The following is a 21,335-nucleotide window of genomic DNA, read 5'->3' as shown; positions in this document are numbered from 1 at the left end:
AATCTTTCAAGTAAACATTAAATTTGTTGTAGTAATTAATGTTGTTATAAATAGTTTAAATATCAGGTTTTTTTTTTATTTATAATATTTATTTAAGGTTAATTAAATTGTTTACGAGTAATTAGACATTAAAACGATAACGTAGTTATAATTTTGAAATATACAAGTAACAAAGCAGTTACAACATAACCGATTGAATTTGTTCAAGGTTGGCAATGCCATTTAATAAATAATGTGCAGACGTTGATATGTTAACATCACTTTTAGTTTATTTTAATGAGGTAATAAAGTCATTATTACAAAAATAATTACTTTTGATGTTTTGCTATTAGAGTTATGTTAATAACCATTATCAGTTTGGTACACATTGAAAACAAATAATCATTATTTTTAAGTCCGTTTATTTATAAATATATCGTGATGTGAAAACAATCCTAATATTCTAGTAATTAATTTCGTAAATGCACACTTGTTCAAGAAATAATTAAAGTTTAAAATAAATAATATAGTTTTCTCGGTATTTCGATAATGGGTTATATAGTATATTGATGATTAAAATTATATGCTGCTAATAATGTAGATAAAAGATATGGCATATTGTAGGTTATGTTAGTCAAACTTATGGTTTATCAAACAACTAAATTGATTTACGATGTGGGTGCGGTGTAAAAAGGTATTAAATATTTTACGAATTTGGAATAATGAAGTAAATGATTTTCAGCACGAGTTTTTACATATGTTAGAAGTTCGTCTTGAAGTACGACGAAACAGTTGGTGGTTAAGACAATTGAATAATAATGGCAACATGTAATATGAAATATCCGCTTTACTACTCACGTAGGAGGACGAACTAAATGAAACAACTCTGTGGGGGACGTCGGTACTCTTCTGATAACCATTTTGCGACCGTCTGTGCATCCCATACCGATGGATGCAAGGGAGCGAACTGATGGTGCTCCATATTGATTGGTTCCATTTTCGGAACCTTCGGGGTACGGAGTCACTTGTTCATAGGGGCGTAGGCATCGCGCTGACGCTGCACCTGAAGCTGCACTCACATCGCGAATTCTGTGTGTATCGGTAAAGCTCTTAACTTTACGTATTTGCCCAGATGGCGTCACAGTCGGTGTTAGTGACTGCGGCTCAAGAAGCTTGGAGTGCTCCTCGTCTGGCTCGGTGTACTGGTCCACGTGTACGGCCACGGTAGGCGAGGCGGCTTCCGCCGAAATTTCGGCTTTACTCATGCTGTCACGTCACAGGGTCATAACGCGGTAATTGATGTCGCGTTTGTCGCGACTAACTAGTGAATAATCAAAAGACGCGGGCGAGTGTAGTCGGTGTGGCCGACCGACCGACTATCTCGTCAATCGCGGCAATTGGTAAACAAAGTGTGATTCTAGTTGTGCGGAGTGGGGAGAGTACAGGAAGGGGGTACGCCTCGCGCATGCGCCGTTGTGACCGCGATACGTTGTTTTGCGCCTGCGACTGATACATGTATAAGCAATTGTGTTTCTGTGTTCCGTATTATAATACCGTTATAGCAATTTAGATTTAAATTGTCGTATGATTTAGCCTAATTGAGGTAAATTTCATTACTTATCATTTTATAGTATTATTTATGAAATCCACACATGAATCTAGTCTTTCAGTTTGCTGACTAAATTTAATAACATTTACTAAAATTATTGCTGATAATAGTGTATGCACATGTAAAAATTCAAAATGAAGAGCTTGGTTTTTTATGATTTATGAAAGAGTTATCTTACCGCATGGAATAATATTTCTGATGCGCCGTCAGGAATTCTGGTGCTATGTTACCCACCATTTTTTCTAGCTTGTAAGCATAAAGATGTATTGCTTATGTCGTGTTAGTTCTACTTATTTACCTTTTATATAAACTAGTCCCCTCCATCACTGTCATATAACGATTCATATTCGTTTTCCAGTAATTATCACCTTAATTTGCATGAGAATTCATAATGTCGTTTAAGAGGTGTACTGTGCAATTTGCTAATAATACATACGCAAGCAATTCTGTTACATAAGTTTTAAGAAATAAGGTACTTTTATTAGACACAGCATAATATTATAGTAAAAAAATAGTAGAAGGAATGTTTCGAAAACATCGAATTATTCAAGACTTTTATATAAAATCATTCAAAAAAAAAAACGTGTTCATAGCCTCATTAACAAGCCCACACTCATCCAATGAGCTATGAAGAGCGTTATACTTGGGATTTCTTTAAGAGATTGAATCAGAAATGAGGAGAAATGAAGAGTAGACGAACGAAACTATCCAGAGACAACTCGGTGGATTGGCAAGTTGAAGTAGCAGTGAGCAGGCTACATAGCTTGCAGAATCGGTGGTCGCGGGGGTCTTAGGGTTTTGGAGTGAAGACCACGGACCAGCTAGGACAGTTTACCCACAATATTGACAGACGATCAGGTTAAAGTCATCGGAATACCCTGGATACAGACCACTTTCAACCGATCCTATTGAAAATCTAGAGAGTCCTATATCCAGCAGTGGGCGTCCTACGACTGTTCTTTTACTATAATTTTGACACTCTCTGGAATAACAAAAACTATAAAAAAGCCATAGAATTAATCTGGTCAATAAGGCGATGAAGAAAATATTCGAAAATGTAGTGGAAATGGTCTGTTTTCCTTTAAAGCCAAAGAAGTATTATCCCATCTTTATTTAGTGATCTCAAAACATTAGTAATAGGTGGCGCAAAAGCAATAGAGAAATAGTTGTCGGCACGTTCACATTATGATATTACTTTATCACGACCTATTAGGTCAAGTAACGTTGTAGAGTCTACTGGAGTCTCATTACCCAGACAAATTTTCTCCCTAAGTTTTCAACGATAAATGAAGAAGAAAGAAATGTATATTTTTATTTATGCAGCATCTAAGTAATAAAGAGTATAAATAAGCTTTAACATCGGATTATTTTTATTCGGTATTCGTTTATTACGCTTATCAAATCTAATTCAAAATATCTTTATGCAAGTAGGCATTTACACGCATTTTTGAGTCCTAGATTATTTTAACATATTTTATTTACTTAACACTTTTTATACAGTTTATATATAACGGCGAACGAAATGGTTAATGTCGGAGGCATTCTCTACCAGTTAACCGTTTGAGCAGTACAGCAATAAGTTAATGAAGGTAAGTGAAACAAGATAATATCATCGACGACAAAAAAAAGTAAAATCAAATTGAGAAGAAAAATATCTTACTACAATTATATATAAATATATCTTAATATATATATTGAAATATCTACATATACTATTTATATAAACATAATAAATAATAAAATCCTATAATCCTGATGATTCCGTCAGCTTGTCAAGATAGAGCTTTCGAACCTTGACATTAAATGCGCAACGATTCTTGATCATCCTAATATCGAGGGCGAGCGCGTTCCAGAGAAGAATTGGTTATATTGCCAAGGAGGAGCGAGTAAAGTCGGTACTGTAGGGGGGACATCCAAGTAGACGATTGCTCGAGGAGCGAAGTGTTTTTAATGTGCTATGTGTTATGGCTACGAATTGGAATTAAGATGTTAAGTAGGCAGAAGTGAAGTGGGAAAAAGGAATAAAGAGAAAAGTGTACTTAGTGCATGCAAAGAATGGTTTTGTCGGATAGGCAGCCATCTTAGCTGAGAACGGTAAGAAGATATGTCGTCGAATTTGAGAAAATTAGAATTATAGAAATAAATCGAATGCAGCTATTCTGAAAGCGGTCTGGTTTGTTGAGAAGGTCTGAATTTGATCAAAATAGCAAACATCTTCATAGATTAATTGAGTGATTGTACAAAGATTAGCTTAGTTTTGAAGGAATGAATTAAAGCTTTCCTTCGAGGGCGAAAAGTTCTACACCGTAAAAACTTTGTGCGGCCTTTCAAGCATTACGGTTGAAACCCCTCACAGGAAGAGCCAGGTATGGCAGTGTCATTACTGCTAGCTGTACGGGCATTCCGCCCGTAATGACTGTGCACGCCCCAGATACGTCACATGCATCTGGAACCGACAGGCGAAATGCGTCAGGCCGGCGAAGTCTGCTGCCGTGGGTCACTCTTCGAACTATCGCGAGTGCTCGTAGGCACCGAGGAGGCGCCTAGCGCACGCGGCGCGGCTGTAGCTACATAGGCGCCGTCTGTACCGCTGCATCTGGTAACAGTGCGGAAGGTCTTGGCATGAGACAAGCTCTTTCCGGGCACTCACATCGCCCAGGCTGCCGTTAGGCAACCACCAGTAGCTCCATCTGCAATATCTAGAAAGTCTACCAGGGAGGTAGGTAACTTAACTGTGGAACTGTAATCACTCACAGGATTCTTAGACTGTATACACTTCGAGAGCATACCAGCGCTATCTAGGATCGAATCGGATCTAGGATCACAGTCCGCTCAAAGCAGAGCATTAAAAAACTGTACGAACTAATATCGATAGTACACCCAAATTAAGTCTCATTCCCTGACTGTCGGGAACTTTCACGCGACCGGATTCAAATCTCAGAAGAGTTGTGGGCGAGATCTGCTTGTTTCTAAGGGAACACAATATAAACATCATGCTCATCCAGGAAACTTTCTCAAAACTTTAATTTCGCAAACTACTGTACAGCTAGGCAAGACAGACTGACCGGACTTGAAGGCGGCACCTTGATCTACAAAAGATATCTACAATGTCTATCACAGCACCTAGTCTAGAAAATTTAAAAGCCACAATTTCATCAAGTGGCAATGTTAAGCCATCAACCTTTATTCATAGCGTTGGCGTACTTATCGACCAAGAAAACGTTATTGAATTCGGATGTAGAATCCATATCGAAACCCTTTAGTCTTAATAATAGGGGATCTAAATAGCAAACATACCACCTGTAACGCTACTGGGTCAAACAAGAACAGCAAAGTGTTTCTCCATCGGCTGGCGTCTTTAAATTGCGACATTGCCGCCCAGGATAAGCCGACGAGGTACACAGCAGCTATCACCCGCCGGTAATCGACAATCGATAGCCGGCGACACTCAAAAACACTCAAATTATTAAGTGTTAATAAGCAATAAACAGATATAAAAGTGGACCGCGTCGCATCACCAGTCAGTCGTTTTGAAGCTGGGCTGGTCCGGCGGTGAGATTTCTCTGACCGAAAATGTCGTAAACTGTACTCGCCTCGAGGTCAAACACAAGCCCACGACTTTCTAGCACCTAGACGCGATCCCCGATATTAATTAATGATACGCCCGACTCGGCTTATCGAGTAATTAACTCTCTTCCAGCTCATCTCTCGTCAGCAATCCTAGGAGTCACAATGGTGATACCCGAATCGGGATCCCGGTTCGGGACTCTCCGAATGCTGATAAGGGAAAATGCCACCATGAGGCAGCACGACTGACATCTCGTTCGACCCCAATGGCCATAGGCCATTATATTTTGTAGATAATAAAATTTGTGACAGCATCTAAGGACCGCCTAGATAAAATAACAGGCAGAGAAAGTTATACAAATGCTACTGATAAATACATCCTTTATGTTTGAAAATTAGATTCAATAGCTTTGCCTTTGATGAAAAGCTTCACCGATTTATCGCAGAGGGAGCGAAGGATGTACATGAAAATATTCATTCTCGTTGATCTGCTATACGATATTTAAAAATATCTTTGATGGTTTTAGTTGTTGCCAAGTCCGACTTTATCAAAAGAATTCTAAGGTACCGTACCTCATATACCGTGTATTTTTTTCTAACATGTGACCTTTTGATTCATATTTCAAATGTTTTGTGTGTTTGAGAAACCATAATGAGAGTAAGCATTATTCAAACTGAGTTTATACACACAAGTCTCCTAAAAATTAGACTTTAATTGAATAATTCTATTTACTAATAGTTATGGGATAGGATATTCAGCCAAAAGTAAAAACTACAGTGATTAAAACTATAATGCACTGTTTACGGTGCGAGAAGAATTGATGATGAGTAGGAATAAATGCCTAAACAAATCTCGTGACGATATAACCTCAAACTTATTACGTCCGATTAAATAAAATTTAAAACATTTTTTTCTTATTGTGGTTATTTAGAATATTTAATTAAGCCACTATATTTTTATTTACAACTGCATATAAATATTTTTTTTTGGATCAGAAATTTCTTATAAATTTACAAACATGTAAAAATTAGTACTTAGTTTTGGCCTTGCATCATCATAGATTTTGTTAATAATTTTGTTTGTATTTATCCTGATTGGAAGAGGCCTGCATCCATCGTCTTCTGAAGACCTTAAAAAGGTCGTCTATCCGTATTGTGGGTGGATGTCCTACACTGTGCTTGTTGCTCTGTGGCCACCTCCAGAACCTTAAGGCTCTAGTGGCCATCTATTTTGCGCGTTACGTGGCATTCCCACGTCAACTTTCCAATCGGTTGAACTATGTCGGTTACTTTCTTTCGCTTACTTTTCTCGTTAACGTTTAGTTTACGTTTATTTTTCTGCTGATTCGACCTCGTAGAGGAATCCCGAGCAAAGCATATTGCTACCATTATGTAAAAAAGTTTACGGAATATGTCAAAGCATTTATTTTTTAAGTTTTAGATTAAATAAAACGGAAAATTATTATTAATTTTTATTATTATTTGCTTACATACTAAAGACAATAGTTATATTACATAAAGTTATGGTGATTTCGAATATTTATATTATGAATATCACAAAGTTTGAAGGAGGCGACATATCTATGTTAAAAAGTATAAGTAAAAAAATGTTAAAGTTAAATTGGATAGGGCGCAGCGAGCGCGAGCGAGGGATGCGGTTAGTACCGCAGCGCTCGCGGCGACCTCGCCCGGGGATCCTCCGACGGCGCGCGAACATTAAAGCCGAAAGAAAGGAAAGAGCCGACACCACCCGGCGCCGGCGGAGGAGCGGGGCGCGACTAGCGGGCTCAGCGCTGGAACAGCGGGTTGGGGAAGTCAGGTGGGTGCGGGAGAGGCGCGGGCGGAGGGCGCGCGCGGCGCCACGCCACCAGCCAGCACGCCACGGCCGCGGCCACGGCGACCAGCGCCAGCAGCGCCGTCAGTGCCAACGCAACGGCCAGCCCGGCCGCGGACACACAAACCTCCCCGCCCGCCCCGGTACCCGCTGTCTCCCCGCCCGACGCATCGCGCTGCCGGGCTACTCGCGACGGATCGCGTCGTTCTAGCGTCAATATTGGATTCGATTCAACGATCACCTCCTCTCTGAATTGACCTTCGTTGCCATATAGGCTGTTCTTGTAGTTGATCGCTTCTCGTTTTTTACGCTTTCCGAAAGCGTCGCGTCCTCGACAGTTGACCTGAAAATGCATTTTTATTAACACATTATATTTGGACGCTTCGTAACTTGACTTTGCCTGGTGTGGGCATTTTTCGAGAAATCCGATATGCGTATAAATTTCGATAACTTGAAAAATACTCATAATGTGATTTTTGTACTTTTTTGTAGTATTTTTGTTCTGTGGACATATAAAAAGTGCGTTAGTATGTACAGATAGTATTATTTATATTTACAAGCACTTTGAGCTTAATAGCCAGTCTGTAAAAAATATATTTATATGATTCTCTCTTCTCTCTTCGTGGCCTTTATATGGAGATACTCGTCATTTTTTACACAGAGTTCAACGTGTTCATTACTCAAAATTTAGAAAAAAAAATGTAGACCCAAATGTGGGCGAGGTGAAAGAGAATAAAAAAAGCAAATGTAGCAATATAACACATCAATTCCAATTTATATTTGAGATGACGTGCATAGTTTCGCCAAGCAATGTTTTCTTAAAATTGGATGTCTTTTCGCCAATTTGTGTTTTACTTGGATCGTCTTTAGGTCTTAAAAAAGTTTTTTTTCCCGTAAAAAGATATTTATAGAAATTTTCTCTATTTATGTTCCAATTAAATAATAATTATTTATATAGCTTACTGGTTGACATTTTCCAAAGCACACTCGTATGTTACATTGGAATCGTATATTGTCACTACTGGGGAATTTGAAGGCATTGAAAGCTGCTCGAAGAGCACTTCCATCTTCATTGCGTTCCCATTCCCCGAAGATTGCTGCGTCGGTAGCGCAGCCATCCGCGTCCGTCACTGTGTATTCGTTTTCTATATTCGTAGATACTTCACTTGTCTTTGCTATACAGCTACGCGCAAATCCGCCATAAATACCTGAATTGAGAGCATTTTAAATGTATTTTACTGACATATAGTTGACAAACACAGTATGCGCCAGTTGCTTTACAAATTAAAAACAATCAGTATTTTGATAACATGTTTATAAACATATGTATAGAGTTGAAATTACGTCGTGAAACAAGCCGTCGCTTGCCTTAACTCTTTAGCTTCACGATTCATAAATATATAATGAATCGCTGATTTTTAATTAATCATAAAATCATCAAGTTATTAAGAAACAACGTTGGCTTCCCGACATTTTGTTGGTTTTTTATCCAATATCAACAATACAAGGTATATTGACATGAATAATTCTCCGATTTTTGGTTTGAGTTGCCAAAGTAGTCTTATTCTGTGACAAGATTTAGTGAAAAGATTCATCATAGCTTCTATTAAAAATACTACTTATCGCTAAAAGTTTTTTCATAAAGTAATATTTGAAATCGCGGATTTAAAAATATATAACATTTTTGAACATTAGATTAGTTTGGATAGATTGGTTTGGAACTTAAAGCTTCTCTTATTTAATTTGACCCGCGTACTTTATATCTTATATCTTGTAATTTATAACTGATGATATGCTTATTTATTATCTATTCAAGAAAATTAAGGACAGTGTTTTTGATAATATAGAGTTGAATTCATGTCCTCTTTATCCCTTGTGAAGCCAACAAACAAGGTGAATTCTAGAGAGAGTAATAAATGTTTACTCTGAATTTAAAACAAGTTAATTTATATATATTTAATGGGATCATTTTAGTATAAGTTTATATTAATTTTGGTAAATTAAAACTATATCTTTGATATAAAGTAGTTAAAAACTTTGGATTATAATATAAAACATCTTAAGGAAAGGTGAATACGGCCTTCTTTGTCACTGGGAGAAGGCTGTATTCTTAACTTAATAACCATAAAAAAACCTATTTACATTTATTACGGTTTCTGGTATAGAACTCAAGTATTAAATCATGTGATGAATTACGAAATGGCGGCAACATACTCATGGCCTAACGGTAACGATGCATTTTATTTTAAACGAGTGGTGAACGTCTATTAATGGAAATTAATAATAAGAAACCTACTTGACGGTTGGACGTCCACCTGTAGAACGAGATTTTCGCCTATTTCAGCAGAGCTAACTTCATCGCCAGATCTAGATACAATTCTCATCGAGCATGTCGGTGGTGGTCCTGTGTTGGCGATTGTGCCGGCTGTGGTTAGCATGGATACGTTGAAGGCCAAAGTGACATTCTGTTCGCCTGTCTGATATATGCATTTGATGTGGAATGCTTTGGCGTTTGATGTTAGTAACGTTGGATGTATCTGCATTACAAGCACGAAACTTGCCAGGCCCTGAAAAATATTGATACGATACAATAAAAATATAAATGTACTATTAAATTAAGTAATCCATATAATAAGCCAATTGAACAATTTTTAAGTTAAATTTATTTTGTAACATAATATAAATTTGGAAAATATTTAAGCATTAACTTACGTTTACGTGGACCAAGCCACAATCTCCAAAGTGCACTGTAAAGTCAACGGTGCTTTCCTGATTTTCTGGTGTGTGAACTACAAGTCTGCAGCGTTCGTCTTTACTGTAACCCTTTACGTAAAGGACACCATTGAAGTCCTTGATTTTGAGACTAACACGCACTCCGTCGGCTAAGCAGTGTACCTAAAATAATGTTTTATTATTAAAAGTATAAAATTTTTTTTTAAAATAAAACAATTTTTGACTAATAACAACACTATAAAACTTTACCTGCATGTCCGGAAGTGGGAAGTCAGTGCGGTAATTATCTTGGGTCGTTGTTGCATTGTAACATTGAACTCTTGGATTGCCGACGTAACCGGGTATGCACGAGCAGCGTGATCGGTGCTCTATCACTTCGCAGTTCGTATGCTGGCCGCACGGCTCCGCTTCGCAGGCGTTAACGCAGGCTCCGTTCATACAACGTGATTGTTCGTCGCACTGGTCGTCTGCACGACAACCGATGGCCACGCAAGTGTTACCGCGGGGCGTGTACCCTTTGTCCCAGTCGCATACACAACGTCCCCGTCCATCTACAATTCGTCCTTCGTTTTCGTTGCAAGGTACACATTCACCGCTTCCATCTACTCCTTGCCCATCTATGCATTTAGTGGTGGGACCTGTTAAAACAACGATATCGATTAATAAAAGTGTTTAAAGTACATATTTATTTTAATTATATTATAAGGAAATTAAACTTACTCAAGTATGGTGTACATTCAACAAGTGCATTCCCCTTGTAGCCCGACTTGCATTCACATATCATAGTTCTAACCGGCAGGGTATTAATCACCTTGCAGTCAGCATTATTGCCACATAGTGACTTCGAACAAGGATTAATGCAGGTTGCATTCAGACATGCTAATCCCGATGGACAATCGATGTCACTTGCGCACTGCGGTTCTGCCATCTTTATGCATCCATTTTCAGTGCTTTGGTAGCCCGGAGGGCAGACGCAATATAATTCGTGTTCGTGTACTCTACATTCGGCTGGTTCGTTACAACTGATCGTTGAGCAAGGCTCTGCGCATTTAGAGTTTATACATGATTTTTCCGGTGGACAGTCGCTGTTAGCGCGGCAACTTATCGGTGTGCAAGCAATTGACGGGTTACCGATAGTGCCCACTACGCAGCGGCATGAAGCATGATGTTCTACGCCGTAACATTCCGCTGAACGACCGCAGACGTCGGCATCGATTGAGCACGCCGGAATGCAGCGGTTGTTAATACAAGTCTCATCATCAGCGCATTCACTATTTGCACGACATGTTGTCTCATAACAACCAGTACGTGGATCACCGATAAATCCTGGTCGGCAAGCGCATACTGGTTTATGATCGATTATTCGGCAATCAGAGTTCGGTCCGCATTCGCATGGATTTTTACAGAACGAATTGATACAAGCATGGTTTGCAGTACAGTTGTTGTCTAGTACGCAAACGCTTTCAGTGACCGAGGATGCGGGTCGACATATGCCACCACCGCTACTTACGTATCCTCTGGGACAAGTGCAAAGCATCGTACGCACTGGTAAAGTTGGCGAGACTTCACACGTAGCCGGTGTGGCACACGGGTGTAACTCGGTGCATGGATTGACACATTTAGATGATAAACAAGCTAGTTTTGATGGACAGTCGGCATCGACAATACATTCAGCGGTAATCTGTCGTCGACATTCTATGTAAGGGCTACCGATAAAGCCAGGATCACATTTACAAACTGCCATATGATTTCTCACCAAACATATTCCATTCGTACCACAAATATTTCCTGAGAGACATGGATTGATACACCTATGCGCATGACATTGTTTATCTTGAGGGCAGTCACCGTTACCTCTACATTCAACAAGGTTACAGTTTGAATACGCGTCTCCCTCAAATCCAGAGCGACAGCGGCAGAGAGGACGATTTCTTTCTACGTAACATTCGGCGTTTGCTCCACACGTGGTGTTTAATAAGCAAGGACTTATACAGTTTCCGTTAATACAAGCTTGGTGTGATTCACATTCGGTATCCGTTCGGCAGCCAACTATGCGACATGAGTGGTAAGGGTTACCATCAAATCCGTCGCGACAAGTACAGACAGGTCTATGATCTCGAACGAAACATTCAGCGTTATCACCACAGTTGCAAGGATTTCGGCACATTCTGTTCACACAAGACTCTTTATCACTACAATCCTGATCTGATGAGCAACTTAGAGATGGTAATTGTGTGGGTGTGCATGAACCCTTTTCATCGGGTGTATATCCTTCCGGACAACGGCATATTAAAGTACGGAATGGAACGCTGTCCGATACTGAGCAGCGTGAGTTACCAACACAAGGTTTTAGTTCTGAACAAGCTTCGCGACATTGGTCTCTAAGACAAGCTTGACCGCTGGGGCAATCTCCATCCATCCGACATTCTGGTTCTCCTACTACAATGAGCTTTTGACAATATGTCAACGGATCACCGAGCGGTAGTGATGGCGGACATTTACAAGAAGCCGCGTGATTACGAGCAAAGCATAGTGCGTTGTTGGCACATGGGTTACGTCCTTCGCTTGAACATGCATTGTGACAAACGCCTCTTTCACAAACACTATCGTCGTCACAGTCGGCATCAAGCTCACACTCGGGCGATTGACATTTAACATAAGGATTTCCAACGGTACCGCGTGGACAGCGACAGTTGGGTCGGTGAGCTTGTCCGTAGCATTCGGCACTGATAGAGCACGGTGCTTCGATGATGCAAGGGTTAACGCAAGCTCCGTTGTAGCAAGTGTCGCTATCGGGGCATTCATTATCCGAATTGCAGCCCACTGTGAATAAACAATAAATTTAGATAGTAATTTTGTTTTTACTTAATAAAAATCTTTTAATTTCTTATACTTTAACTTTTACTCTTAATCGAACAGAAATAAAAATATATTACAAACCTTTGGTACATCCAACATAAGGATTTCCTGAAAAGTCGCGTTCGCAATAGCAAACTGGATGATGTCTCACTACTACACATTCTGCGTTGTCACCGCAGACACACGGACTTGCACATGCACCATTTATACATGCCTGTGACAATGGACATTCGGAATTGGCCTTGCAGCCCACTGGTAATACAGACTTGTCTGAAGCTAAAAACATAGATGATTTCAATAAAATAAATATAAAAAAAAATTAAAATTAAAATGATCCCTATAATTAGGCGCATAAAAACAAAATACGTATTCTTAAAACTCACGTGGTACGCATCGCGTTTTTGCTTCGCCTGTGTATCCCTCGGGGCACGCGCATTGTGCTTTATGTTCAATTGCACGACATAGTGCCCCGATTCCGCAAGCATCGGTGCATGGATTTACACAAGCTCGTTCAACACAAGCTTGTTCTGAACTACATTCGTCATCCGTGTAACATTCGTATATAGGTGTTTGTCTTGGGTCTGTAAGAAATTAATAAAGCATTTATTGAATGTCCTGGCTGATAAGAAACACACAAAACACAGTTAGCTATTAATAAATAAATTATATGACAATATTGAACTTACTATTGTTACACTCTACTCTTGGATTTCCAATATATCCAGGTGGACATGAACAGCGAGATACATGGTCGAGTGATTCACATAGAGCGTTGTACCCACAAGGAGATGCTCTACACGATTCAACACAGCTTCCTCTGCGGCATGTTTCTGTGTTAGCGCAGTCTGTGTCAGATAAGCAATCTGATACAGGCGGAGATCGGCATCCGTTGTTCGGTGCAACGCGTCCTCCTTGCGGACATACGCATGCAACAGCTCTCAAAGGCAAAGCGTCTACTATTTTACAAATAAGAGCTTCGTCGCAGGGATTGCTGAGACAGAGGTCAATGCATCGTGAGTTAACACAGGCTAATGGCGCTGCACAGTCGACATCTTTCGTGCATTCGGTTGTAGCTACTGTCGTTCCGCATCCGCGTACGTAAGGATCTCCAGAGATGCCAGGTAAACAAGTGCATACAGGTTGGTGGTTACGTGCAGTACACAAAGCTCCCGAAGCGCAAGCGCTGTCTGTACAAACTGGTTGACACATATGATTGAGTCTGTTACAAATCTGGTGATCGGCACAATCTTCGTTGTAATGGCATGCAACCGATATGCAAGCACCTCGCGGATCGCCCTGAGTTCCAGGTGGGCAACGGCATGTGGCCACGTGGGACACTGTCACGCAGGTAGCATCGCGTCCACAAGGAGATCCGAGAGTACACGGATCCTGACAGTATCCGTTTACGCAGCTTTTGTCGAATGGACAGTTCTCATCGGACGTACACTCAGCTATAAAAAAATCATAGATTTTTATTAAATACCTCCTATCGTACATTTTTATATTATGATAGAAAACATGTACGTCATTAACAAATAGGTAATAAATAAAGTTAAGTATATGGATTATTCTTACTGATTACGTTTAGAAGGCGTTAATTAGAGAATAATATTTTTTAAAAAACTTTTTGTTTTACGTTTAAAACGAATAGTTTAATAATTAGAAAATTGTATTTTTTATTTAAAAAAATTATACAAAAGTTTTATTTACAGTAAATTTCTATTTATTTACATCATACTTTGTTGCAATAATTATCAACGCTGTTTTCTTACCACTTTCGTTTACATTGGGTATATTAACTAAAATTTGGTTCCGCCTTTCATAACGGCTTTAGAATTTATGTCAAGGTATAATAAATTTTTAGATCATAGAAAAATTGTCCAGCTTAAGTGAAAGATGTTTAAAACTCGGATTGTAAGTTATAGGTTCACAACGTGAACGATGCCTCTCTATAGTGGGCGCAGAAGTTTTTTATGAGGGCAGTAGATGGCCAAAAGGCGGCTGTTATGAAATTATATTATTTTTATCACAAAAAGTTTTATCTAGTTGTATAATAGATATAAGACAGAAATAAAAAAAATGGCGAAATTTTCTTTTTCCTTTTATTCTTTTGAATTGACTTTGCTAAGCACTTTCGAAAAGTCAAGACAGAAAATTAAAAAAATTACTATTTAAATATGTATTTGTACAGCGTTATGGTTGTTAATATCTATCGAGAAGCCGGGTAAGAAACTGAGTCGTTACTTTTCTAACGCCAATTTTAAAATCAAACTTGTTTTAGTTCCTAGGTGGGGAACCTGAGAAATAAATTGACATAGCTGTATTTCTAGACCCATGGTTTGGATAAAAAAACGACGGTTGTTTCTCGAAACATATTTAATAACATATTATTTATGCGCCAAAATTTAAATACCTGTATAAAAAATATTGACAGACTCATGATAAGTGCAAAAAATAAAAATTTACTCGTAATGCCTAAATTTCTTCAAAGGTTTAACAAACCCTTTTCGTCTATATTCGATTAGTGCTGGACGCTGTTAGCCGTACTAGCCGTTCATGGGTCTGAGCGTACCTATATATAAAGTTCCACAACATAGGTATCTTAAACCTCCCTTTACTTATTTCTTAATCTAAAATTTACAAAATCTTATTAGAGCATTCAAGAATTGTTGGTTGATCGAAATGTGAGAAACTTGACTTAACTTGTCAATACATGATAACATGTCAATACATGATTGATAATTTAATGCATACCTCAAACATTGTTAAATTTCATTTAAAAGAACAACTGTTGAGTTTCTGATTGGTTTTTCTTCACGATTGTCGGAATGTTGATTCCGAGCTGGTGGTAGCTTACTACTTATAACGTTAAAATAATCGAAGATTCGAAAATGTGTTGTGTTAATGCTTATTTAAATAAAAATATTTTTAATTTGATGAAGAGTACTCACGTGTGTAGCAGTAGCGGGCGGGGTCGCCAGCAGTGCCGGGCGGGCAATGACAGCGCGCGCGATGCTGTTGCGGCGTGCACAGCGCGCCGGGACCGCATGCGCCAGCACATGCAGCCGCACAACGACCTGCTACGCATGCTTCTGCCGCGCCACACTCCAAGTCAGAGGTGCAACCACTTTCTTCCACACCTTTTATGACAAAAACATAACTCAATGTCACGTGTCATTAATATATTAACTGATAGCTTGTATCATTATTAATAATTACACCCTGTATACTATCTATTCCCTATCCGGTGTAATTTTAATATGTTATTTACGAGCCGGGCCAACCCAGCTTTACAGCTTCTCTGCTTCTTATGTTTTAGGCTGACTCTACCTCCTCCAACACGCTGAATTAGCAAATGTCACTTGGGCAGCATTGTAATCTTAGTAGAAAACAGTTCTTTTCGACCCGCGACCCACCAGCTCTTTCGTGGTTGGCCAATCTTTGATGTTTCTTTTTTTTTATTTATTCAGTTAATTACCTACATAGGAATATTTACAGTGAACACTTGTCTACGTAATGAGAGCATTCTCATTACGTAGACAAGAGTTCAATTTGCCGAAGAGCCCAATTTGTTACCAATAACTAGTATCACATAGAGCTATAATGGTATATTTCAATTTAAAGCTACGTAAAGTGAGCGATGGACAGCTAATATTCTTATATAAGAAAATTCCTATGTTTTACTGACTAATGCTTTTTTCGCTGTCATTAATAGCTTTATTGCAGTAGAAGTGTAAAAGTTCTGAAGATATTTAGCTTAGATCTTTTTAGAGTAAACAAGTTCGAGGGTTCTCTCGGGAGCCTAAACACGAGCCTTTAAATCAATAATTACATTGGATCAGAAGACCAGGTCCATACGCTCATTGTGCTCCCGGAAGGTGATTGAGTATTGGACTGTTGCCCGAAACACGTTTTGCATTCGGATTCATGGGTGTTCAAGAGGCTCAATAGATTTCTATCTTTTATTTATTTATTTCATATAGGCACGCCAATAGCAAAACATATATAATACAATAATTGAGTTTTTGAGACGGATGACTTCTTAGATAGCTTTAACGGAAGTTTCGTGGAGCGATTATGTTCTATGGTCCCCAAGAGGGGACTTAGGCCTAGGCTGTCACTATACAAATCATTAGCTCTTTTCTGGTTATATTATAGTAAATTACAACGTACCGGGTATGCACACTATATTGGCGTCGCCCTGCAGCGGCGGTACACAGCGGCAACTGTGTCGATGCGCTTGCGCGCTGCAGACTGCTCCAGAGCCGCACGCACGTCCGTCGCACACCGCCACGCATCGTCCGCTTACGCAATGCTCTTCATCGCTGCATTCACTATCTTGTCCACATTGTCCTTCTATTAAGACAACGTAAATGAATATTACTTCACATAAGGTTGTTAAAAGAACCCTAGTGGTTCTACTGGCCCTAGTGTCTCCTAAGTCAGACCAATCCAAGCTGATCTAAGTTGGCTAGCGGTGACAATAATGTGAAAATCTATTCAATAAATTTATCTTCATTTAGTGAGTTTGGTGTTAAATAGGTTAACATCAATCAGCTTTGCTTTAACTAAGAGCAAATTTGGAACCAAAAGACGGCGCCACAATAGTGTCATCTAAATAGCGAAATTAAGTGTCATTTCTTCAACTGAAAATTTAGATTAGAATGTGACATCACATTGATATTTAATTATTTACCATGTAATATTTCATTTTGTATATTCTATGACTACAATGCATATATATCACAGTGATATGAATAGACGATTTCTGTTATATTAAACTTATGTTTAATATTTGCATATTTATAATGCATTTACAAAAACGCATTTCATAAATATTATCAATAACATTACTAACCTATTTTCTGTTACATTTTATGGAATAGCACTGTCTGTACTGTTAATACTATATATTTTAGCAATGGTTGAGTCTAATTAAAAAATAAAGCGTAATAAAAAATAGAGTCTAATTAAAATTTCTTAATTGTAAAAATGTAAACGGAGAATTTTAATTAAATCTAGTTAATTATATCTAGCCTTCACTTACTCGGTACGCATTGTACTGATGCATCTCCTGTAAGAGGCCTTGGACATTCGCATACAAGTGTTCTGAACGGTAGTGTGTTAGCAACTCGGCATGTTGCACCGACCCCGCATGAGCTTGCGTCACAGGGGTTTCGGCATACACCTCGAAGACATGCTAGGTCTGGACCACAACTAGCATCGCTTTCACAATCTATGTCATCTTGTTCTGGCAAAGGTATAAAAAATATTTTTGTCATTTACGATTATTTTGCTTTAAAAATCAAACTACTTTTGCCTTACTAACCTGGTACACATTTAATTCTTGGATTGCCTTGAGTTCCTCGTGGGCATTCACAAATTGGAGCATGGCGCATAACGGTGCACTGTGCGCCTTGTGCACAGGCCCCGGTGCAAGGATCTTGGCAACTCTTCGCTTTACAGGATAACCATGTCGGACAGTCTTCATCGGTAATACATTCGTCTCTACGACAAGAAGTCCATGGATTTCCTTGCGTCCCAGGTTTACATTCGCAGGAAGCACTATGACCCCGTGCGATACAGTGAGCTTCGATTCCGCATCGTAAGCGTGAACAAACCTTTACACAATATTTGCCCTCACAGCTTTCATCGTCAGGACAGTCATTATTGGTGTGGCATTGAACTGAAAATTATTTAAATTATCAATATAAAATGACAAACTAATGACGAAATCAAAGATAACGGCTGTAATAAAATTACCAGAGTAACATCCCGAGTACGCATCGCCTTCGTAGCCCGGTAAACAGGTGCAACGTGCTCTGTGTTGTTTGGCTACACAGTGCGCATTGAGGCCGCAATTGGTTGGTCCGCAAACAGGTGTACAACGAGATTCACTGCATGCCGATGCGTCGGGGCATTGCTCGTCACTTTCACATTCTGGTTTTGGTGTCTCGATAATTGTAACATTAATACGATCGCATCGTACGAAAGAATAGCCGGTGTATTCAGGCGGGCACGAACATACTGCGGTGTGTCTAACACCAGTACATATAGCGTTGAGACCGCAAGCATTAATGCACGGATCTGCACACTTTCTATTGATACAGGCTCTATCGCCCGGACAATCGTCATTAACAGTACATTCATAATAAGTGCAAACTCCATCGCGACATGTTCCCCGGGGACCACAAGGATTTGGATCACATCGGTCAAGTGTCGACGGTGATACCGCTGAAAATTAAATAAAACATTTAGAATAGAATAGTTTTTTAGGAACCAATTTACATCGATATAAATAATTATCATACATTCATTCATCAATATTAAAAATTCACGTAAATTTTTAAATTAACTATGTCTTATTAAAAGTTGTATAGTAGTGTTAAATAATATCAAGAATATTAAGGCTTATTGTCGATTTGTCAACCACACGTAGCAATACAACTTTTTTAGTTGTCGTTTGTTATGAAAGTAGCAGTAGATATTTCGATTTGCAAAAACGTTCTATTAGTTTTGATAAACATTTTTACATCTTGTGTGCTCAAAAGTAACACGAATTGTAAATTTCTGCGGATTGAATCTTTCTTGACGCAATATGTATTATTTATAATATTAAAATTCCTGTAGTATAAACCTTTAAGATATATTCAATTTGCTCAAAGCAATTCACCAAAAAGATTGCATTAGAAGGACAAAAACCAAATGTGCTTTGTCCTAAAACAAGACAACAACAGACAACTATTTCTTGTTACCGAAATTAAAGAGACCTTCGAAAGGATTATTTATATGCAGAAGTGTTAAGAAAAAATAGGGTTCCGTAGTAGTAAGTGTATATTTGATAGATATTACTTTAAAGGAGACATTTTTTTGACATTTGGGGATTTTAAAAAGGCGCGAAATAAGTGATAGTTTTTGAACTAACGTCGCCGTAAAACAAACTTATATGGTAAAAACATCAGCATATAAAATATTTAGGTGCGAGTTTAGAACAAAGAAACATAATAAAAATTTTCTTACTTCTGCAATTGAGGAATGGATCTCCGGTAGTTTGCGGCGGGCAAGAACATATTGGTGCATGGTCGAAAACGCGACAGGTGGCGCCGTTACCGCAGGCTCCAATACAAGGGTCGACACATTTGTTTCGAACGCAAGCACGGTCACGCGGGCATTCTGAACTGACTACACATTCTGGTCTACAACCCGTTGTCGCTGCATTGCCGCTGGTACCGGTCGGACAGGAACACACTGCGGTATTGCCTGATACGGTGCATAGAGCACCAGGTCCGCATGGTGACGGTGTACAAGGCAGAGCTGTAACAGTATTAATTTATCTTATTTATTTTCATCATCATTTCAGAAAATTAATAAGAATGGCTGGAAATCCCATGTACTTAAATATTTCAGTTATTGTGCACTTATGTATTATTACTACTCAATTTCTCTAAGACAAATAATCGCCTTACCTATCGGTATGTGATCACATTTGACGAAAGCGTTCCCTCTCGTGCCAGGCGGACATGAACAAAGTGGTATATGATTAACAGTCTCGCATTCGGCACCCATGCCGCAAGTCCCTTCGCAGGGATCGCGACACTGAGACCGCATGCACGCCCGCGTTGGGGAACAGTCCGAGTCAGCGAGGCATTCCGGACGGCAGCCGAAGTACGGGTCGCCGCGCAGCCCGGGCTCACATTCACACGATACGCTTGTGCCCTTGATGTGACAAATTGCACCGGGACCACATGGCGATGGATTACATGAAGTGTTTTGAGGAATTTCTGTAAAATGTATGTCAACATTAAAGCATGGTATGGCAATTTTTTAAAGATTCTTGCAGCAAACATCATAAGCGCTTAACATTAAGCGTTTCATTTTTTTTTTAATTTGAACGATCGGTTTCCTTAGTTTCGCTAGTAAAACCCATGCCTAAGCTTTAAAAGCGAAAACATAAGGTTCCCGACGAACGTTGGTCTTTATAGGCTAGCAACATCTGTAAAAGTAAAATTTCAAATATTAAAGCAATTTTTCCAGTTGAGTCTGTCTTACGAATTGATTCGATGAGTCGACATGTATAAAGAGGATTTCCAGTCATTTTCGGAGGGCAATCGCAGCGAGGGTTGTGTGCTATAGGAGTACAAATTGCTCCTTGTCCGCAGGCGCCGGGGCACGGGTCGACACATCGTTTGTTTAAGCACGTGAAACGCCAATCACAATCACTAGAACTGAGACATTCGTGACGACAGAATGGAGGTGCTCCGAAGAAATTAATCCTGCAGCGGCACTGTCCGTCGATACAGTCAGCATTTGGTCCACAGTTTGAACAAGTCGTAACTTCTTTCGACATTATATCAAAAGTAACTGAAAAAAAGTATGTATGTTATATGGGTAAATGTTTTACGTCAACATGTAATTTTAATTTCACTTTTAAGTTTTTGCTTAAAATATTACTTGGCAAACATCGAGTGAACGGGTCGCCCGTATAATGAACTGGGCAGCTGCAAATTGGCGAGTGCATTCTTGTTTGGCACACTGCATGTAAGCCGCAAGAGCCTGGACATGGATCCTGGCATTTATTATTGCGGCAAGCTCGGTTTGGAGAACAATCTGAATTAGTATGACATTCAGGTCGGCAGCTTGGTGGCTCTTCATACATTGTTGGTCGACACGAACAATGAGCAACTGTGCCACTTGCGCGACATATGCTGTTAGGTCCACATGGATTTGGCGAACATGGATCCCCATCATTAAACG

General features: G+C 39.2%; 2 protein-coding genes and 1 long non-coding RNA gene across 4 annotated transcripts in view; 1 reads left to right on the top strand and 2 right to left on the bottom strand.

Moving 5' to 3' along the window:
* Nucleotides 1–1,848, bottom strand: part of ine (inebriated) — a 17,569-nt gene extending 15,721 nt beyond the window's left edge. Inside the window, exon 1 of one of the 2 annotated variants that reach the window (XM_068773717.1) lies at nt 1,767–1,848. In XM_068773717.1, coding sequence (XP_068629818.1) covers nt 1,767–1,825 — 59 coding nt within the window. In that variant the 5' untranslated portion in view covers nt 1,826–1,848. Of the gene's footprint in view, nt 1–837; nt 1,358–1,766 lie in introns of those variants that run through there. The other variant, XM_068773716.1, reaches the window with a different exon arrangement.
* LOC137930465 (uncharacterized) lies at nt 1,125–21,145 on the top strand. The gene is made up of 4 exons (XR_011108906.1): nt 1,125–1,582; nt 3,089–3,177; nt 15,541–15,699; nt 20,741–21,145. It is a non-coding gene; the product is annotated as an uncharacterized lncRNA (long non-coding RNA).
* The window catches only part of dpy (dumpy), a 97,741-nt gene continuing 83,020 nt past the window's right edge, over nt 6,615–21,335 (bottom strand). The window contains exons 117-134 of the mRNA XM_068773719.1: nt 21,033–21,335; nt 20,631–20,942; nt 20,048–20,362; nt 19,602–19,895; nt 18,345–18,815; nt 17,911–18,267; nt 17,629–17,832; nt 16,755–16,937; nt 15,533–15,721; nt 13,268–14,032; nt 12,965–13,162; nt 12,663–12,857; nt 10,443–12,545; nt 9,972–10,360; nt 9,702–9,884; nt 9,286–9,556; nt 7,953–8,197; nt 6,615–7,332 (exon numbers count right to left, since the gene is read on the bottom strand). Of these exons, the coding sequence (XP_068629820.1) occupies nt 6,943–7,332; nt 7,953–8,197; nt 9,286–9,556; nt 9,702–9,884; nt 9,972–10,360; nt 10,443–12,545; nt 12,663–12,857; nt 12,965–13,162; nt 13,268–14,032; nt 15,533–15,721; nt 16,755–16,937; nt 17,629–17,832; nt 17,911–18,267; nt 18,345–18,815; nt 19,602–19,895; nt 20,048–20,362; nt 20,631–20,942; nt 21,033–21,335 (7,367 nt within the window). The 3' untranslated portion in view covers nt 6,615–6,942. The remainder of the gene's footprint in view (nt 7,333–7,952; nt 8,198–9,285; nt 9,557–9,701; nt 9,885–9,971; nt 10,361–10,442; nt 12,546–12,662; nt 12,858–12,964; nt 13,163–13,267; nt 14,033–15,532; nt 15,722–16,754; nt 16,938–17,628; nt 17,833–17,910; nt 18,268–18,344; nt 18,816–19,601; nt 19,896–20,047; nt 20,363–20,630; nt 20,943–21,032) is intronic.

The sequence above is a fragment of the Battus philenor genome, unplaced genomic scaffold, assembly GCF_028537555.1.
Source record: "Battus philenor isolate CCGP_79_NKW_IND1 unplaced genomic scaffold, ilBatPhil1.0.hap1 SCAF_6, whole genome shotgun sequence".
Classification (NCBI taxonomy): Eukaryota; Metazoa; Arthropoda; class Insecta; order Lepidoptera; family Papilionidae; genus Battus; species Battus philenor.
The sequence above is the reverse complement of the archived record's forward strand: the minus strand, read 5'-3'. Positions and strand labels throughout refer to the sequence as shown.